The sequence below is a fragment of the Oncorhynchus keta genome, chromosome 21, assembly GCF_023373465.1.
Source record: "Oncorhynchus keta strain PuntledgeMale-10-30-2019 chromosome 21, Oket_V2, whole genome shotgun sequence".
In the NCBI taxonomy this organism is placed as follows: domain Eukaryota; kingdom Metazoa; phylum Chordata; class Actinopteri; order Salmoniformes; family Salmonidae; genus Oncorhynchus; species Oncorhynchus keta.
In genome coordinates, this window is record NC_068441.1 from 18917011 (window position 1) to 18938134 (window position 21124).

The window sequence follows — 21124 nt, forward strand, 5'->3', positions numbered from 1 at the left end:
ACTCAGTGCCTTTTTGCTTGACATCATGGGAACATCAAAATAATCAGCCAAGACCTCAGAGAAATAATTGTAGACCTCCACAAGTCTGGTTCATCCTTCGGAGCAATTTCTAAACACCTGAAGATGCCACGTTCATCTGTACAAACAATAGTACGCAAGTATAAACACCATGGGACCACGCAGCCGTATGCCGCTCAGGAAGAAGACGCATTCTGTCTCCTAGAGATGAACGTACTTTGGTGCGAGAAGTGCAAATCAATCCCAGAACAACAGCAAAGGACCTTGTGAAGATGCTGGAGGAAACAAGTACAAAGGTATCTATATCCACAGTAAAATGAGTCCTATATCGACATAACCTGAAAGGCCGCTCAGCAAGGAAGAAGCCACTGCTCCAAAACCACCATAAAAAAGCCAGACTATGGTTTGCAACTGCACATGGGGATAAAGATCATACTTTTTGGAGAAATGTCCTCTGGTCTGATTAAACAAAAATAGAACTGTTTGGCCATTGTGACCATCATTACCTTTGGAGGAAAAAGGGGGAGGCTTGCAAGCCAACACCATCCCAACCTTGAAGCACTGGGGTGGCAGCATCATGTTGTGGGGGTGCTTTGCTGGAGGAGGGACTGGTGCACGTCACAAAATAGATGGCATCATGAGGAAGGGAAATTATGTGGATATATTGAAGCAACATCTCAAGACATAAGTCAGGAAGTTAAAGCTTGGTCGCAAATGGGTCTTCTAAATGGACAATGACCCCAAGCATACTTCCAAGGTTATGGCAAAATGTCTTAAGGACAACATAGTCAAGGTATTGGGGTGGCCATCATAAAGCAATGAGCTCAATCCCATTGAAAATTTGTGGGCAGAACTGAAAAAGCGTGTGCGAGCAAGGAGGCCAACAAACACCAGCTCTGTCAGGAGGAATGGGACAAAATTCACCCAATTTAGGGGTGAAGCTAGTGGAAGGCTAACTGAAACATTTGACCCAAGTTTAACAATTTAATGGCAATGCTACCAAGTACTATTTGAGTGTATGTAATCTTCTGAATGTGATGAAAGAAATAAAAGCTGAAATAAATAATTCTCTCTACTATTATTCTGACAGTTCACATTCTTAAAATAAAGTGGTGATCCTAAATGACCTAAAACAGGGAATTTTTACTTGGATTAAATGTCAGGAATTGTTCAACTGAGTTTAAATGTATTTGGCTAAGGTGTATGTAAACTTCCGGCTTCAACTGTATGTGTTATTTCATAGTTTTGATGTCTTCACTATTATTCTACAATATAGAAATGAGTAAAAATAAAGAAAAACCGTGGAATGAGTAGGTGTGTCCAAACTTTTGACTGGTACTGTATATATAACATTTTTGGGAGTGGCGGCAACGAGTTATCGGGGAAACACTGACACTACTCTACTATTTTGTGCTGTACTCTACTCTACTGGGGCCTCATTTATCAACCATGTGTAAATGTCTTACTAAATTCTGCCGTAAATGGAGATTCTAGGATTTGCATCGCCTCACAAATGATTTGGATTCATCAAACTGTTGCACGCAACATATATGCATGATTTCTTTGATATATTCTTTGATATATCAGAGCTATATTATATTATATTTGATTCACACAGTCTCCTTATACTAGGCTACCCTGGGGCGGCAGGGTAGCCTAGTGGTTAGAGTGTTGGACTAGTAACCGCAAGGTTGCAAGTTCAAACCCCCGAGCTGACATGGTACAAATCTCTCTTTCTGCCCCTGAACAGGCAGTTAACCCACTGTCATTGAAAATAAGAATTTGTTCTTAACTGACTTGCCTGGTTAAATAGAAATATTATATTTATGCGGTCGTGAATGACCACTACAACCCCACCTAGAAAATGCCCTCCATTCACCTTTTATGGTAACAAAAACGACCTAATTTGTGTATCATTTGGAGATGTTGGAACTGTGCCATGACAGTTCCTGAAAGAAAGTGCAATGACAAATTTGATCACATTTCTGTAGATACATGCAGCCTAGTGAATGCCAAACACTGTCCATGCATTCTGCAAGATTGATTGTCCTCTCTAACAATTTTAAAGTAAATGCTGCAGCCCACACTTCTATGTAAAATACTAATTGTTGTTCAATATTTTGTTTATCAGTACATGATTGTGTTTCTATCTCCTGCCTTAGTGTAGGCTCAAATTAGATAGGCTAATATAACGGGATTCGTCTTCCTCTGACGAGGAGTATGAAGGATCGGACCAATATGCAGCGTGGTACGTGTCCATGTTGAGATTTATTAACACTGAACACAAAAAACAAAATAACAAGGAAAACGAACTAAAACGAAACAGTTCTGTCTGGTGAAGACACAGAGACAGAAAACAATCACCCACCACTAAAATGGGAAAAACAGAGTACCTAAGTATGATTCTCAATCAGAGACAACGAACGACACCTGCCTCTGATTGAGAACCATACCAGGCCAAACACATAACTACTACATAGAAAAAAGAACATAGACAACCCATCCCAACTCACGCCCTGACCAAACTAACACAAAGACATAATAAAGGAACTAAGGTCAGAACGTGACAGCTAGGCTATGATTTTCGCACTCCTAATCCTATTGCACATTAACACTGGAGTGTACCCATACTGTCACTGTAGGCTACTGTCAAGGCTACCGGTCTATTTACTTCAGAGCATGCTTCACTATTGAATGAGCGAATTAACATTTGTTGTGTAGACAGAATAATTTAAACCAATTATGTCAGCAAAGGAGAGACATGTCCTGCAATATGATTATGATTTAGGCCTATATAATAAAAACAAAATAAATATACTGTATTAGACGACATGCTGCTATGCAATCTTTTTACCATCAGCAAATGCACGTGTTTTATTATTAGGCCTCCATTTGAATGTTTTTATTAACTTACCACTATTGTAATTCCTGTGCATCAAACACCTCCCATTTCCCGCAAACAAACAATATGTCTATTTGCTTGCAATAGAGTTGCTCAACCTTGTAGAAGTTGTGCACACACATGGTCTGAGATTTGAGAGGAGATATGTGCACTTTCCCTTCAAGTTCAAAATGGATAAATACCAACCTTTGCGGTAAAACTAAAGCACGCAAGCTTTAGAGTATTGTTTTGTGTCCATAAACCATTGACAAATGAAGCCCCTGAGCTCTACTGTGCTTGCTGTAATTTGATGTCCAAACTTGTGAAACATACACCATGATTGGTTAAGATTTGGTCCGGTCCAGAGCTCATTAAAATAATTGCCAGTGTGTAGAATAATACCCAAATATGCAAAGGAGGATATTGCATGTTTATATCTTAGTGCACCTATTTAGGATACATCACTATGAAGAGGATGACATGTTTTTCCATAATGATCTATTTCTGTGTAGTACAGATCAGGGACACATGATGAAATTCTGTTACCGCAATTCTGTTACCGGGTGTAAATCCACTTAACTTACTGTAGTTCAATAACCAAAATAGATTTTTTTCAAAGGCAATGTGTCATGTCATAGCTGACACACCATTCTTTCTGCAGACATCGTTGAATCTGAATTCGGTTACCAAACTTTACATCTGCACAGTTCCTCGAGTAAATGTGTTTTTGTAAAATATTCTCTGTAAATTGTTAAAGGTTGTAATTTTGCATAGAGTTGTATGGTTTGTTAATCTTTGAAATCAATGTTTTTTGTTTGGCATACATTTTAAGTGAAACATCTCAGCACAAGTGAGTTTCAGCGCAATTCCGTCACGGTGGAATTGCCCTGATTCAAAGGATGTATCTTTTTTCAGCAGCTGTGGGACTTCCATTTTCTTTGTCTTTATGACAATAACCATCTGAAAGGCATTATACGGTAGTGAATAAAGTACAATTGGATCTTGAGATGAAGGTGAAATTATGTTATGGTGAAGGTACATTTATTTTATGTTGAAGGTGAATTGATGGTTTATGTCTACTCACCTCCTGCATGGATTCCACCAAGAACTCGAGCTGCTCTCGTCTGTTCAGCTCCTCTTCCCATCTACAACACAGAACACATGGAGGGTCAGTTACCTGCACTTACATTATACTTACATTTGAAATAGAAAATAGCCTAATCTCCAAGACTAATGTTCAAACATAGACGTCAAACAGTGTCAAGGTTCTGGCCTAATGCTTCTAAAAATGTTAGGAATAACCGTGCTCATGGAGCTCTCAACTAGCCTTAGTATTGTTTAATATGCCATATAGCCCTTTGTGGTATATCAGTGTGAACAGAATGTCAGTTAGTAAAGACACTATCTGGTGAGAGTCTCCCCATCCCAGCCTTAACCTTTACCTTGACTGTAACCTGAACTCTGTCTCCCACTACTGCCCTATACACTTCCCACTGGGTCTTTGAATACAACAAAGGACAGGAGGTTCCGTACAATATACTGTGTGTATATCACCTCGAAAAACAAAGGATCACTAAGTCTTCACTACAAATTGCTTGAGGTTCCTCCAGATTGGACCTCTGTTTTATGTTTACAAAAGAGATTCCATGAAGTTGACAGCATGTCTCAATTGATATCATGTTAGCTGCTTAAACAGGCAACTATCTACCAGGGTCTCATCATTACATGGAATTCAGTGGCTAACAACAATGGAAAAAAAACATTCCTTCCATCCTAATCACAGAAGGGGAAGAATCATTCTTCCATCCTAGTCACAGAAGGGAGGAAGAAACATTCCTTCCATCCTAGTCACAGAAGGGAGGAAGAAACATTCCTTCCATCCTAGTCACAGAAGGGGAAGAAACATTCCTTCCATCCTAGTCACAGAAGGGGAAGAAACATTCCTTCCATCCTAGTCACAGAAGGGGAAGAATCATTCCTTCCATCCTAGTCACAGAAGGGGAAGAATCATTCCTTCCATCCTAGTCACAGAAGGGGAATAATCATTCCTTCCATCCTAGTCACAGAAGGGGAATAATCATTCCTTCCATCCTAGTCACAGAAGGGGAAGAATCATTCCTTCCATCCTAGTCACAGAAGGGGAAGAATCATTCCTTCCATCCTAGTCACAGAAGGGGAAGAATCATTCCTTCCATCCTAGTCACAGAAGGGGAATAATCATTCCTTCCATCCTAGTCACAGAAGGGGAATAATCATTCCTTCCATCCTAGTCACAGAAGGGGAAGAATCATTCCTTCCATCCTAGTCACAGAAGGGGAAGAAACATTCCTTCCATCATAGTCACAGAAGGGGAAGAATCATTCCTTCCATCCTAGTCACAGAAGGGGAATAATCATTCCTTCCATCCTAGTCACAGAAGGGGAAGAATCATTCCTTCCATCCTAGTCACAGAAGGGAGGAAGAAACATTCCTTCCATCCTAGTCACAGAAGGGAGGAAGAAACATTCCTTCCATCCTAGTCACAGAAGGGAGGAAGAAACATTCCTTCCATCCTAGTCACAGAAGGGGAAGAATCATTCCTTCCATCCTAGTCACAGAAGGGGAAGAAACATTCCTTCCATCCTAGTCACAGAAGGGGAAGAATCATTCCTTCCATCCTAGTCACAGAAGGGGAAGAAACATTCCTTCCATCCTAGTCACAGAAGGGGAAGAATCATTCCTTCCATCCTAGTCACAGAAGGGGAAGAATCATTCCTTCCATCCTAGTCACAGAAGGGGAAGAAACATTCCTTCCATCCTAGTCACAGAAGGGGAAGAATCATTCCTTCCATTCTAGTCACAGAAGGGGAAGAATCATTCCTTCCATCCTAGTCACAGAAGGGGAAGAATCATTCCTTCCATTCTAGTCACAGAAGGGGAAGAATCATTCCTTCCATCCTAGTCACAGAAGGGGAAGAATCATTCCTTCCATTCTAGTCACAGAAGGGGAAGAATCATTCCTTCCATCCTAGTCACAGAAGGGGAAGAATCATTCCTTCCATCCTAGTCACAGAAGGGGAAGAATCATTCCTTCCATCCTAGTCACAGAAGGGGAAGAATCATTCCTTCCATTCTAGTCACAGAAGGGGAAGAATCATTCCTTCCATCCTAGTCACAGAAGGGGAAGAATCATTCCTTCCATTCTAGTCACAGAAGGGGAAGAATCATTCCTTCCATCCTAGTCACAGAAGGGGAAGAATCATTCCTTCCATTCTAGTCACAGAAGGGGAAGAATCATTCCTTCCATCCTAGTCACAGAAGGGGAAGAATCATTCCTTCCATCCTAGTCACAGAAGGGGAAGAATCATTCCTTCCATCCTAGTCACAGAAGGGGAAGAATCATTCCTTCCATTCTAGTCACAGAAGGGGAAGAATCATTCCTTCCATCCTAGTCACAGAAGGGGAAGAATCATTCCTTCCATCCTAGTCACAGAAGGGGAAGAATCATTCCTTCCATCCTAGTCACAGAAGGGGAAGAATCATTCCTTCCATTCTAGTCACAGAAGGGGAAGAATCATTCCTTCCATCCTAGTCACAGAAGGGGAATAATCATTCCTTCCATTCTAGTCACAGAAGGGGAAGAATCATTCCTTCCATCCTAGTCACAGAAGGGGAACAACTGAGCATGTGTTGTATCTATTGTTGCTAAAGATTGGGCAAGAACTTGAAAATTAATGTCAGTATATACGAACTCTAATGAGATTAATGTATTAAAGATGTTTAAATATTTAACTAGTGAGAAATATGAATATGGTTACTCAAGAAAATCTTCAGAGTTATTGTTTGTATAAACAAACTCCTTACAGGAATAGTCAGAAGAGACCATGATAAATGTGAGAGTATATGAACTGCCTGACTCTCTCAGAGTCACAACCGTTACTCATAGCCTATGGTTAGCAGGGAATCGTTCTCTCAGTTGACAGGTCATATCTTCTTGATTACCATAGCATGCCAGTAGACTTGTGTAGAAATAGAAATAGTGCCACAATGAGTTGTAAGCCACTTTTACCCTCTATTACATTCACATGACATAACAGGCAGTTATAGCACAGGCCTGGTCAGTATATCCAAACTAGACTCTGACTGCTACATTGTCTAAGGATAGAAAAAGAGGACATACCGAGGCACAGCATGATTCCCTAAACAGAGTGGAAAGTGAAGGAATAGACAATAAAGTCATTCATCAGTATGAGGTAAGTCAGTGTCAGACAGCAAACGTGACTAAATGACTTTATGGGCTATCAAACAAAATAATGGTAATTTCCCCCCTCCCCCAGCTAACTCTCATGCCTTGCTCCACCAATGTGAGACAGGGGGTGGGGGATGTGACCAAAACACCAATGAATGCTGGCACATTTTGTCTGGCTATGCCTTCACTATAGCAACAGGACCAGAGTCAGAAATACTCAAGTAAAGATCATTCCACACAGAGTTAAATACTTTTTTCAGATCTCCTCTCTTGATCTAAAAGCAATTTTCTAGAATTCACCATTGAATGTAGAGTAAACAACATAGAATAAGTACATCACTAGTACATTCTGTCTGACCAACCTCCCTTTGTTGCTTTCGGAATCCACTAAATGTAGGCGACACCGTCTTATTAGCTAGAGAGAAGTATCCCTGGCTGGGTGGTCTCCAGCTCACATTTGATTGAAGCGTTGGTTCAAATAAAATGCTGGCACTGCTGCTTTACTGTGTCCAAGAGCAGGATGTTTCCCAAGTAACACAAAGGTCATTGGAGTTCAGAACTACATCACATCCACCCTCTGTAGACAGAGGAAAACAGTCTGTCACAGCATCTGCATGTGCTCCGCATCACTTACAATCTACAGTGCCTTCAGAGAGTATTCATACCACTTATTCCACGTTGTTGTGTTACAGCCTGAATTCAAAATGGATTCAATAAATACAACAAATCTCAAACATCTACTGTGGCAAAGAAGGGGGCCGAGTGATAAAGGGCAGAACTAATAAACGAGCTCTGCCCTCTCACTAAAATGGCCACCCCGACCAGAACTACAGATCACAAAATGGCTGAGATGTGTGGGGGGAGATGTGGGGCAAAGAAGGGGGCCGAGTGATAAATGGCAGATATCTGAGGTCAGAACTAATAAACGAGAGTTTGTAATTTAGACGGATGCCTCAGAGGTCGGCTTTGGAGCCGTGCTCTCCCAAGAGGGAGAAGGGGTTGAACACCCCATCCTGTTTTTAAGCAGGAAGCTGGAACCATGGGAGGCCAACTACTCAGTCGTTGAGAAAGAGTCGCTGGCAGTAAAGTGGGCTCTAGAAAGACTGAAATACTACCTGCTAGGGCACCACTTCACCCTCATCAGTGACCATGCCCCACTCACCTGGATGCATAGGGCTACAGAGAAGAACGCTCGGGTGATGCAGTGGTTTTTGAGTCTCCAACCGTTTCACATTGACTTAAAACACAGAGCAGGGAAGGAAATGTGAAATGTGGATGGGTTATCCCGTATACACACCCATTTTGCTGCAGTAGCCCGACCTAGGGGTCGAATCTAGGGGGAGATGTGTGGCAAAGAAGGGGGCCGAGTGATAAATGGCAGATATGTGAGGGCAGAACTAATAAAAGGGCTCTGCCCTCTCACTAAACTGGCCACCATAACCAGAACTACAGATCACAAAATGGCCGACCGCCAAAACCACAACTCCCAGAAGCAAGAGGAACGTCCAGAAAGCGGGGCCGACCCACAAATAAGGGGTCAAGACAAACTAGGAAGAGAGAAAGGAAGGGGCTGGGGGATTTGTGAAGCATATAGAAAGTGACAATATATATATTGGCTGGATTTACCGTGTATGACCTGGACTGATTGGACTTGTTGGCGTTTGGACCTGGACCTACCGAGAAACCAATTTGTCATTTATATACAGTACCAGTCAAAAGTTTGGACACACCTACTCATTCCACGGTTTATCTTTATTTTTTACTATTTCTACGTTGTAGAATAATAGTGAAGACACCAAACTATGAAATAACACATATGGAATCATATAGTAACTAAAAAAGTGTTGAACAAATTATATATTTTAATATATAAATCTATTTTTTTTTCAAGATTCTTCAAAGTAGTCACCCTTTGCTTTAATGACAGTTTTGCACAATGGCATTCTCTCAACCAGCTTCATGAGGTAGTCACCTGGAATGCATTTCAAATCAAATCTAATTTTATTTGTCACATACACATGGTTAGCAGATGTTAATGCGAGTGTAGCGAAATGCTTGTGCTTCTAGTTCCAACAAGGCAGTAATAACCAACAAGTAATCTAACCTAACAATTTCACAACAACTACCTTATACACACAAGTGTAAAGGGATAAAGAATATGCACATAAAGATATATGAATGAGTGATGGTACAGAACGGCATAGGCAAGATGCAGTAGATGGTATCGAGTACAGTATATACATATGAGGAGTAATGTAAGGTATGTAAACATTATATTAAGTGGCATTGTTTAAAGTGGCTAGTGATACATTTTTTACATACATTATTCCAATATTAAAGTGGCTGGAGTTAAGTCAGTATGTTGGCAGCAGCCACTCAATGTTCATGGTGGCAGTTTAACAGTCTGATGGCCTTGAGATGGTTTTTCAGTCTCTCTGTCCCTGCTTTGATGCACCTGTACTAACCTCGCCTTCTGGATGATAGCGGGGTGAACAGGCAGTAGCTCAGGTGGTTGTTGTCCTTGATAATCTTTATGGCCTTCCTGTGACATCGGGTGGTGTTGGTGTCCTGGAGGGCAGGAAGTTTGCCCCATGTGATGCATTGTGCAGACCTCCCTACTCTCTGGAGAGCCTTACGGTTGTGGGCGTAGCAGTTGCCGTACCAGGTGGTGATACAGCCTGACAGTATGCTCTCGATTGTGCATCTGTAGAAGTTTGTGAGTGCTTTTGGTGACAAGCCGAATTTCTTCAGCCTCCTGAGGTTGAAGAGGCGCTGTTGCGCCTTCTTCACCACGCTGTCTGTGTGGGTGGACCAATTCAGTTTGTCCGTGATGTGTCCACTACTGTCCCGTCGATGTGGATAGGGGGGTGCTCCCTCTGCTGTTTCCTGAAGTCCACGATCATCTCCTTTGTTTTGTTGACATTGAGTATGAGGTTACAATTAACAGGTGTGCCTTGTTAAAAGTTCATTTGTGGAATTTCCTATCTTCTTAATGCATTTTGAGTCAATCAGTTGTGTTGTGAGAAGGTAGAGGGTATACAGAAGATAGCCTTTTTTGGTAAAAGACCAAGTCCATATTATTGTCACCACCTGATCTGTTTCACCTGTCTTTATGTTTGTCTCCACCCCCCTCCACGTGTCACCCATCTTCCCCATTATCCCCTGTGTATTTATACCTGTGTTCTGTTTGTCTGTTGCCAGTTTGTCCTGTCAGCTCCGGTCTTTTCCCAGCCTCTCTTTTTCTCGTCCTCCTGGTATTTGACTCTTGCCTGTCCTGACCCAGTACCTGCCTGCCTGACCACTCCACCTGTCTCTGAGCCTGCCTGCCGTCCTGTACCTTCGCTCCTACTCTGGATTATCGACCCCTGCCTGCCTTGACCTGTCATTTGCCTGCCCCTGTTGTTACAATAAACATTGTTACTTCACACAGTCTGCACTTGGGTGTTACCTTGATTCCTATTAATTATGGCAAGAACAGCTCAAATAAGCAAAGAGAAACGGGAGCCCATCATTACTTTAAGACATGAAGATCTTTGAAAACAACAAGAACTTTGAAAGTTTCTTCAAGTGCAGTCGCAAAAATCATCAAGCGCTATGATGAAACTGGCTCTCATGAGGACTGCCACAGGAAAGGAAGACCCAGAGTTACCTCTGCTGCAGAGGATAAGTTCATTAGAGTTACCAGACTCAGAAATTGCAGCGCAAATAAATGCTTCACAGAGTTCAAGTAGCAGACACATCTCAACATCAACTGTTCAGAGGAGACTGCGTGAATCAGGCCTTTATGGTCGAACCACTACTAAGGACATTCACATTCTTATCGGCAGACTCAACAGCCTTGGTTTCTCAAATGACTGCCTCGCCTGGTTCACCAACTACTTCTCAGACAGAGTTCAGTGTGTCAAATCGGAGGGCCTGTTTTCCGAAACTAAGGCAGTCTCTATGGGGGTGCCACAGGGTTCAATTCTCAGGCCGACTCTTTTCTCTGTACACATCAATGATGTCGCTCTTGCTGCTGGTGATTCTCTGATCCACCTCTACGCAGATGACACCATTCTGTATACTTCTGGCCCTTCTTTGGACACTTTGTTAACTAACCTCCAGACGAGCTTCAATGCCATACAACTCTCCTTCCGTGGCCTCCAACTGCTCTTAAATGCAAGTAAAACTAAATGCATGCTCTTCAACCGATCGCTGCCCGCCCGTCCAGCATCACTACTCTGGACGGTTCTAACTTAGAATATGTGGACAACTACAAATACCTAGGTGTCTGGTTAGACTGTAAACTCTCCTTTCAGACTCACATTAAGCATCTCCAATCCTAACTTAAATCTAGAATCTGCTTCCTATTTCGCAACAAAGCATCCTTCACTCATGCTGCCAAACATACCCTTGTGAAACTGACTATCCTACTGATCCTGGACTTCAGCGATGTCATTTACAAAATAGCCTCCAACACTCTACTCAGCAAAATGGATGCAGTCTACAACAGTGCCATCTATTTTGTCACCAAAGCCCCATATACTATCCATCACTGCGACCTGTATGCTCTCGTTGGCTGGCCCTCGCTTCATATTCGTTGACAAAACCCACTGGCTCCAGGTCATCTACAAGTCTTTGCTAGGTAAAGCTATGCTTTATCCCAGCTCTCTGGTCACCATAGCAGCAGCCACCCGTAGCATGCGCTCCGGCAGGTATATTTCACTGGTCACCCCCAAAGCCTATTCCTCCTTTGGCCGCCTTTCCTTCCAGTTCTCTGCTGCCAATGACTGGAACGAACTGCAAAAATCACTGAAGCTGGAGACTCATATCTCCCTCACTTACTTTAAGCACCAGCTGTCAGAGCAGCTCACAGATCACTGCACCTGTACATAGCCCATCTGTAAATAACCCATCCAACTACCGCATCCCCATACTGTTATTTATTTTATTTATTTTGCTCCTTTGCACCCCAGTATCTCAACTTGCACCCTCATCTTCTGCACATCTATCACTCCAGTGTTTAATTGCTATATTGTAATTATTTTGCCTCTATGGCCTTACCTCCCTTATCCTACCTTATTTGCACACACTGTATATAGACTTTTTCTATTGTATTATTGATTGTATGTTTGTTTATTCCATGTGTAACTCTGTGTTGTTGTTTGTGTCACACTGCTTTGCTTTATCTTGGCCAGGTCACAGTTGTAAATGAGAACTTGTTCTCAACTAGCCTAGCTGGTTAAATAAAGGTGAAAAAAATAAATAAATAAAAAATAAAAAGGACACCAATAGTAAGACGAGACTTGCTTTTGCAGTTTTACTTTAGTGCCTTATTGCACAGGATGCATGTTTTTGAATATTTTTTATTCTGTACAGGCTTCATTCTTTTCACTCTGTATTTTAAGTTAGTATTGTGGAGTAACTACAATGTTGTTGATCCATCCTCAGTTTTCTCCTATCACAGACATTAAACTCTGTAACTGTTTTAAAGTCACGATTGGTCTCATGGTGAAATCCCTGAGTGGATTCCTTCCTCTTCGGCAACTGAGTTAGGAAGGACGCCGGTATCTTTGTAGTGACTGGGTGTATTGATTGATACACCATCCAAATTGTATTGATTACTTCACCATGCTTAAAGGGATATTCAATGTATGCTTTGTTTTTTAAACACATCTACCAATAGGTGCCCTTCTTTGCGAAGCATTGGAAAACCTCCCTGGTCTTTGGTTGAATATGTGTTTGAAATTCACTACTTGACTGAGGGAACTTACATATAATTTTACATGTGGGGTACAGAGATGAGGTAGTCATTAAAAAATCATGTGAAACGACCTATGCAGGGATGGTGTTACATCCACATTGAACTCTAGATACAGACTGATCCAGTTTAATTTCCTCCATCAGCTCTATATCACCCCATCTAGACTGCACAAGTTCAACCGAGATATCTCCTCCCTATGTTTTAGATGCGGCTCAGATGAAGGAACATTCCTCCATTCCACTTGGCAGTGTTCAAAACTACACGGTTTCTGGCAGGGGGTATGCGATACCATATCCTCAATTCAAGGGGTTGCATTCACTTTAGACCCGGAGGTCTGTCTACTGGGTAACTTTACTAACACCAATCTTAGGCAAAGCCATACTATAAAGCGAAAACAGAAATATTGCTAACAATTGCCAAGAAATGTATTACCTTGAAATGGAAATTGGATTCCTCCCTGCCAGTTGCAATGTGGCTTTCGGAAGTTAATAGTTGTATCCCTTTGGAGAAAATCACTTACTGCTTGAGGAATAAGTTAAAGACATTTTACAGAATTTGGCAACCTTTTATTGACTATATGGAGAATCTCCCCCACATCTCATTGATTGAATCTATATATAATCCTCACATAATGTTTTACACTTAATGTATAATATGTAGCCTACGGCAGGTGATCCAATGTCTCGTTATTATTATTTTTCTTATTGTATGTTTGTATATATATATATATTTTTTTTGTTTTGTTTGTTACGCTCGTCTGTTACTGTCACTTTGTCCTATCGTTGTCTAATATCTTTTCACTTTTGTTCTGAATGTTCTTAATTGGAAAATGCAAAAATAAAATATTCAAAAAAATATTTATAATAATAATAATCATGTGAAACACTATTATTAAACAGAGTGAATCCATGCAACTTATTTTGCGACCTGTTAAGCACATTTCTATTACTGAACTTCTTTAGGCCTGCCATAGCAAAGAGGTTGAATACTTATTGACTCAAGACATTTCAGCTTTTCATTTTTTATTCATTTGTAAAAATGTCTTAACATAATTCCAATTTGACATTATGCGGTATTGTGTGTAGGCCAGTGACATAAATCTAAATGTAATCCATTTTAAACTTAGGCTGTAACACAACAACATGTGGAAAAAAGAAAAGGGGTGTGAATACTTTCTGAAGGCTCTGTAAGTACAGTAGTATGTCACTTCCCAGATGGGCACTAGGCCATTTCCTTTACACAGTGTTCATTGATGGAAAAGGACCCATAAGTAAGCATTTCACTCTTAGCCTACACTTGTTGTTTACAAAGCGAGTGACAAATACAAATTGATTTGTGGTATAACTGGAGTCTGAAACGAATTACAACAGAGGAAATGGTCATGTGACAAAGTTGCTCCATCACTTCTAGGTTATAGAAAGGTTCTGTGTAGTGATAGCAGTCATGAGACCTGTCCCTGGAAACCAAGGCATCCAAATAAACATTCCACCATTCCACATCGGAGAGGTATTCTGTCTTCTGCCATAACCCCGCTCCCAAAGGATTGTTGAATGAGTTTGACCTTTTAGCTAGAGTCTGTGAACCAACCTGGAGTCTCCTTACAAGGACAAAGACAGCAGGAGACTATTAGCCCGACTGTGTCATTCCTTAGACATCTGTTTGTGTGAGACCAGATGCCTGTTATCTAGTCAGGCTGCTGTAACACAACTAGAGTACACTCTGGATTCATATTCATATCCAATATAGGTTACATAAACAATGTATACATACATTATTTGATTTGAGTAAACAATCAATGCAATTACTTAAATAAAAAATGGCTGATGCAGGAAAATGGTTCTAAACAAGGATAAAATAATGCAGTTCTGGGCAGACCTAGCCAGAGATTCTCGTATGATTTTCCCCTGCTGAACAATTTAATTATAAGGCAAGGCCTGCCAACGTACACTCCCTCTCAGTATGGTATGCCCTGGGAGTTTCATTTGCACGCGAGCCGCTTTAATCCTTTATTTATCACTCTGCCCCAGGACACAGAGATTATCACTATTACCTGCAGATGTAGGATCTTAATTTGAGCCAGTTTGCTACAGCAGGAAAATAATCCTGCAGAAACAGTAAATGTGAGTTCTTATGAGGATTATAAAAAAAGTCCAGTAACTATAAGGTTTGATACATGTATCATTAGGGCAAATAATTAGGAATGATTAATTAGGGAAAATTCTCAGCAACAAAAGATTGATCACATTAAGATCCTACATCTGTAGGAAGCATGGTTCCTCCATCTGATGATCAATTCTTTGTTTTTTGTGTGTTTTTTGTTGTTGTTAGAATTAAAATTTTAGGGTGCAAATAAGCTTTTTTACATTTTCAGGTATTAGAATGTGAAATGGTCTGATCTATTATGGCTGCTCTGCATTGATGAACGGAAAATGCCCAAAGGATAGGGCGATTTCTGCTTGTGTCAACCCATTCATTCCCAGAGTAAGGCCAGATCCAAGTAACTAGTCAACCTTTTCCCTGTAAAGCTCTGGCCAACCTTTCACTCTGAGAAATAATTCACTGTAAAAAAGCCAATTTAACCAATTGCTTAATCAACGTTAATCTGTGAGTTGAGTGGACTTCAAAAGGACAAGAATTGAAGCTAATGTGTCCTTTGGAGTCTAAGGCACAGTTCAGTCAATGAACTTATGGGAAGTTGAACTGAATAGGAATTGAAAACAGGCTGGCATGGTTAAGAGCTTTTATTGACATATCGATCGGTTTCATACAACCGATTTCAACACTGCAGAAGACTTCCTCATTGGTTTTTGGGTCGAATTCAGGCATAGCAGCGACCTCTCACAGAAGTCATCCACCTGCAAATTCGAGACCATGATTGAGCTTCTGTTGTGGGTGTGGTAGCTACGCAACCTTCATTTGCATGCAATTAACATACAGTGTATATTGATATACATTACCATTTATCCCGAAAGTGGAAGAACTGCTCTCTGGCAAGCTACATGAAACGGTGGTGTGCTTCACCCGCACTGCACCGAAAGAGTGGCAGAGGCTGCCAAACTATCATCTAAAGTCAGATGAGGTGCACTTAACAGTTTCAAACGGCACTCTATCCCCACTCTTCCAAAGAGAAAGTGAAATATTTTTGTTTTGAAGTATCTGTCCTACATATTAGAGAAATTAGAAAGCTCAGGAATGTATAATGTTTTTAAACCACATAATGAAGTAGAAATACCCTATTCACTTCCATAACTTTTTCAGCCCGGTACTGGGTTACCTTCAGATTTAGTCTTGTGAGGCTTGTGGGCAGCCAACATGCACATGTTCGTGAGAGTCTCAGCTTTCCAAAGTGGGGTCCAGTGGCAGCTCGTCCATTAGGGCATTCGGGGTGGTGACCCACTTGTGATTGGTCCAAAAAGTATTTTGCAAACAAATTACACACGGAGTATACAAAACATTAGGAACACCTGCTCTTTCCAAGACATTGACTGACCAGGTGAATCCAGGTGAAAGCTTGATCCCTTACAGATGTAACTTGCTAAGTTCACTTCAATCGGTGTAGGGTAGGAGACAGGTTAAAGAGGGATTTTTAAGCCTTGAGACATGGATTGTGTATGTGTGCCATTCAGAGAGTGAATAGACAAAGCAAAACAATTAAGTATCTTTGAACGGGGTATGGTAGTAGGTGCCAGGCGCATCGGTTTGTGTCAAGAACTGCAACACTGCTGTGTTTGTCACGCTTAAACGTTTGCCATGCGTATCAAGAATGGTCCATGACCCAAAGGACATCCAGCCAACTTTACACAACTGTGAGAAGAATTGGAGCCGACATGGGCCAGTATCCCTGTGGAAAGCTTTCAACACCGAGTAGAGTCCATGACACAACTAATTGAGGCTGTTCTGAGGGCAAAAGAATGGGGGTGCAACTCAATATTAGAAAGGTATTCCTAATGATGTTTGGTATACTCAGTGTATTTATAGATGTTAGATCTTAACTTGATCACTCTTTTGTCACAGAAAATGTTCCTGCTGCATCAGGAAATTCAAATGAGCCTCGTGAGTCTTTGAGAAATAGCAGTTCTCTTTCGCTCCATGCAGTTGCATTTGAATCATTGAGATCAGGGCTCACTATCAAAATAATTCTCTCTCTTGCTTGCTCAAATGCTAGGCCCAGGTCTTATTAATGAAACATTCACTTAATCAAAAATATATCTGAAATGCTGCCATACACATCAACAACCGTAGTTTCATATAGCCTAATAACACATGATAGATATTAGTTTCCATTAAACTACGACATTTAAGTGTCAAGTGTATCCTCAGGTCAAAATGTTGTTCACTCATGGCCTGGGGTGGTCTAGTGGTTGGGGCCGCTGCTTTCAGAGTGCACATATAGGCCTACCGCGTCAGCGTGGGTTAGATTCCGGCCCGCGCCCTTCTGGCACAAATAACTCAATCCCCCGATCAATGGCGATCAGTCATTCAGGGGGGGGCACCTGTTTTGAGCACCAGCCTTGCAGGTGTATAAACCTAGCTCAGTGCGTTCTGTGGTGGTGAGGCTAGCCAGCAGAAAATATAGAGCATTGAGCCTGATTGGCTCAGTTTTCTGACATGATTGGCTCAGTTTTCATCCCCAATTCTAAGGTTAGAGCTCGAGACAAAATTGCCCCTTAGGTTCTGCCATAGAGTTATATTAGAAGTGCCCATCCAAGAAGGCTCAAGGTCATTGGCCACAGATAGAATTATAGATAAAACGTATTGGTGCTCATCGGCCATTGTACATAAAGATTACACAACAAGTTGGAAATCGCAAATTCAACAATGAGTCGTTTGGAAGGAAGCAGTGGCTAACTGCAAGAGTTGCAAAGAAATCACTAACGCTATTTCAATGGAGTGGCTGTGTTTTTTTTCTTCGAGTTCCCACGCCCAATTTTTCAGTTTTTGATTTGTTAAAAAAGTTTGAAATATCAAATAAATGTCTTTCCACTTCATGATTGTGTCCCACTTGTTGTTGATTCTTCACAAAAAAATACAGTTTTATATCTTTATGTTTGAAGCCTGAAATGTGGCAAAAGGTTGCAAATTTCAAGGGGGCCGAATACTTTCGCAAGGCACTGTATATGATGTGTATCTTTTTTGACGTGCAAAGACCTAAACGGCGTTCAATGTGCCTCACCCAAATCATTTGCTCTATTTTCACCGCTTCCATCTGCCCTGTGGCGGCGATTCTAAATATTTCTTCAGATATTCAAATCCTACTTCTGCAGAATTATTTTCCTTCTGCGACGAAAGGGCTCAAATAAGATCTGACATCTGTACTTAGACACTCACTTGGTAAAGGCTACAGGACAATGCTCGCTTTGAGGAGAATATAGAGCTGCCGACGTGGGCCGCTGACGCTCAAGAGGACTATGAGCTTTCGTTCTCAGTGGCCGATGTGAGTAAGACATTAAGCGATTTAACCCTTCCAAGGCTACCGGCCCAGATGGCATTCCTAGCCACGTCCTAAGAGCATGTACAGACCAGCTGCCATATTCAATCTCTCCCTATCCAAGTCTGCTGTCCCCACTTGCTTCAAGATGTCCACCATTGTTCCTGTAACTGAACTAAATGACTATCGCTCCGTAGCACTCCTTTCCGTCATCATAAAGGGCTTTAAGAGGCTAGTTAAGGATGATCTCACCTCCACCTTATCTGACACCCTAGACCGACTACAATTTGCATACCTCCCCAACAGATCCATGGAAGACGCAATCGCCATTGCACTGCACACTGACCTTTCCCATCTGGACAAGAGGAATACCTATGTAAGAATAATGTTCATCAACTCCAGCTCAGCCTTTAACACCATAGTGCCCTCCAAGCTCCTCAATAAGCTTAGGGCCCTGGGTCTGAACCTGGCCCTGTGCAACTGGATCCTGGACTTCCTGATAGGCTGACCCCAGGTGATGAAGGTAGGCAACAACACCTCCGCTACACTGACCCTCAACATGGGGGCCCCACAAGTGTGCATGCTCAGCCCCCTCCTGTACTCCCTGTTCACCCATGGCTGCGTGGCCACGCACGTCTCCAACTGAATCAGCAAGTTGCAGACAACACAACAGCGGTAGATCTGATTACCAACAACAAAGAGACAGCCTACAGGGAGGATGTGAACGTTCTGGTGGAGTGGTGCCAGGGAAATAACCTCAACATCAACTAAAACAAAGGAGCTGATCGTGGACTTCAGGAAGCAGCCCCCATCCACATCGACAGGGCAACAGCGGAGAGGGTGAAAAGCATCAACGTCCTCGGCGTGCACATCACTGACATCCTGAAATGGTCCAATAGTGCACAATAGTGCCTCTTCAACCTCAGGAGGCTGAAGAAATGCGTTTTGGACCCTAAGACAGAAACTTCTACAGATGCGCTGTATCACATGATACGACAACTGCACTGACCGTAAGAGCAAGGCCCTCCAGAGGGTGGGGCGGTCAGCCCAACGCATCACCAGGGGCACACTGCCTGCCCTCCAGGACATCTACAGCACCCGGTGTCACAGGAAGGCCAAGAAAATCATGAAGGACCTCAGCCACCCGAGCCACGGCCTGTTCACCCTGTTACAGTCTAGTAGGTGGAGACAGTACATGTGCATCAAAGCAGGGACAGAGAGAATGAAAAGCAGCTTCTATCTTGAGGGCCTCTGCCGAGTACCCTGCCCTGAACATTTGTCTCTGTTACTAGCCGGCTACCACCCGGTACTCAACCCTGCACCATAGTCATTGAACATAGTCATTGTACATAGTCATTGAACACTATTCACTTTGATAATGTTAACATGCTGTTTCCCCCACTTCATATGTATATACTGTATTCTAATCAAGGCTCATATATAACTACTGCTGTACACACCTTTTTTTATTCATACACTTTCATAATGTCTATACACATCATGATATACAAATATACATTGCTCATTCTTATGTTTCTACATTTCTTACTTCTTATTTTGGGGATTTGCTTGTATCTAACAATACAAACAACTGCACTGTTGGACTAGGAACATAACACATTGCTCCACTCACAATAACATCTGCAAAAATCTGTGTGTAACCAACAAGATTTGATTTTACTGAAAGCCATTGAATACAACAATGATGTCTCTGTCACTAACAAGTACAGTCATGGGTGGCAACTACAATTTACCCGAAAGGCAAGGCACACTGGGAAATATGCAAATAAGGTAGGATACATTTTTAAGTGAAATTGTAAGTTCACTCAAACAAAAATTCAAAGTTCAATGAACATACAATTAAACTTGAGAATGTACTGTTCAGCTTTATGGCCAAATGTTGAGCAAATTCACAATCCTACTTGCCTTACAATTGTACATTGAATCAACATATTTTTTCCAAGTGACTCTATCATAAATGTCATGTCAAACACAGTAGTTTTTTGTTGGCTGCCCTTAACCCAGGGTTCTCAACGGATATTTGGTTGGGGGACAATGCCTTCTAGAGAATCAATTAAAATATTTTAAAAAACGAAATTATGTTACTATATAGATGATAATATTGTAAACAGTTGATAAGAAAGGACTGAGCATTATTTCATTATTTAAATTATTGACCACTGGAAGATCACCATAATTGTCATCAATAACGCCTAATGTATATGAGAAGCGGTGATCGAAAACTCAGAAGTGTTAGTGTTACGGGATTGAAGGATCAATATGTCTGCTCCATGCAGGACGAAACGGCCCTTTCATCACCCTCCCTCACAGACAAGACCAGGATGAACCCAGTGACAACACAGATAAATCACACCAGGCTGAGGCTAGAACACACACCTACTGTACATGATTCATCCTATGGAGCGCCATTCATGACACTATATATCTCCAGGTCCATGACAGCATCCCACATCCTCTCCATGCAATTATATCTATTGCATGGAAGGGGCTTCAGCCCCACCTTCTGTCTTCGCAGGGAGGGCAGAAGGTGGGGTGTGGAGGGATCTGACACAGGGGTTAAGATGGGAAATACTGAAAAAAGGTGTTGGTTGTTTGAGTCAGATGCTGTCTGTTGGGAGATGGAGGTACATTTCAGTTTTTTACATTTTAGTAATTTAGCAGACGCTCTTATCCAGAGTGATAGCTATCAGCAAAGTAGAGGATAATAAGAACTCTTTGAAGAGGTAGGGTTTCAGGTGCTTTTCGGAAGATAGGCAGGGACTCTTAGCTGTGTGGGAAGCTGGTTCCACCATTGAGGTGCCAGGA

At 41.7% G+C, this 21124-nt stretch overlaps 1 protein-coding gene across 2 annotated transcripts in view; it reads right to left on the reverse strand.

The window, feature by feature from the left end:
• LOC118400221 (intermediate filament family orphan 2-like) overlaps positions 1-21124 on the reverse strand; it is a 69064-nt gene that overhangs the window by 17043 nt on the left and 30897 nt on the right. For both annotated transcript variants that reach the window (XM_035796867.2, XM_035796866.2), the window contains exon 2: positions 3984-4044. In XM_035796867.2, the coding sequence (XP_035652760.1) occupies positions 3984-4044 (61 nt within the window). The remainder of the gene's footprint in view (positions 1-3983; positions 4045-21124) is intronic.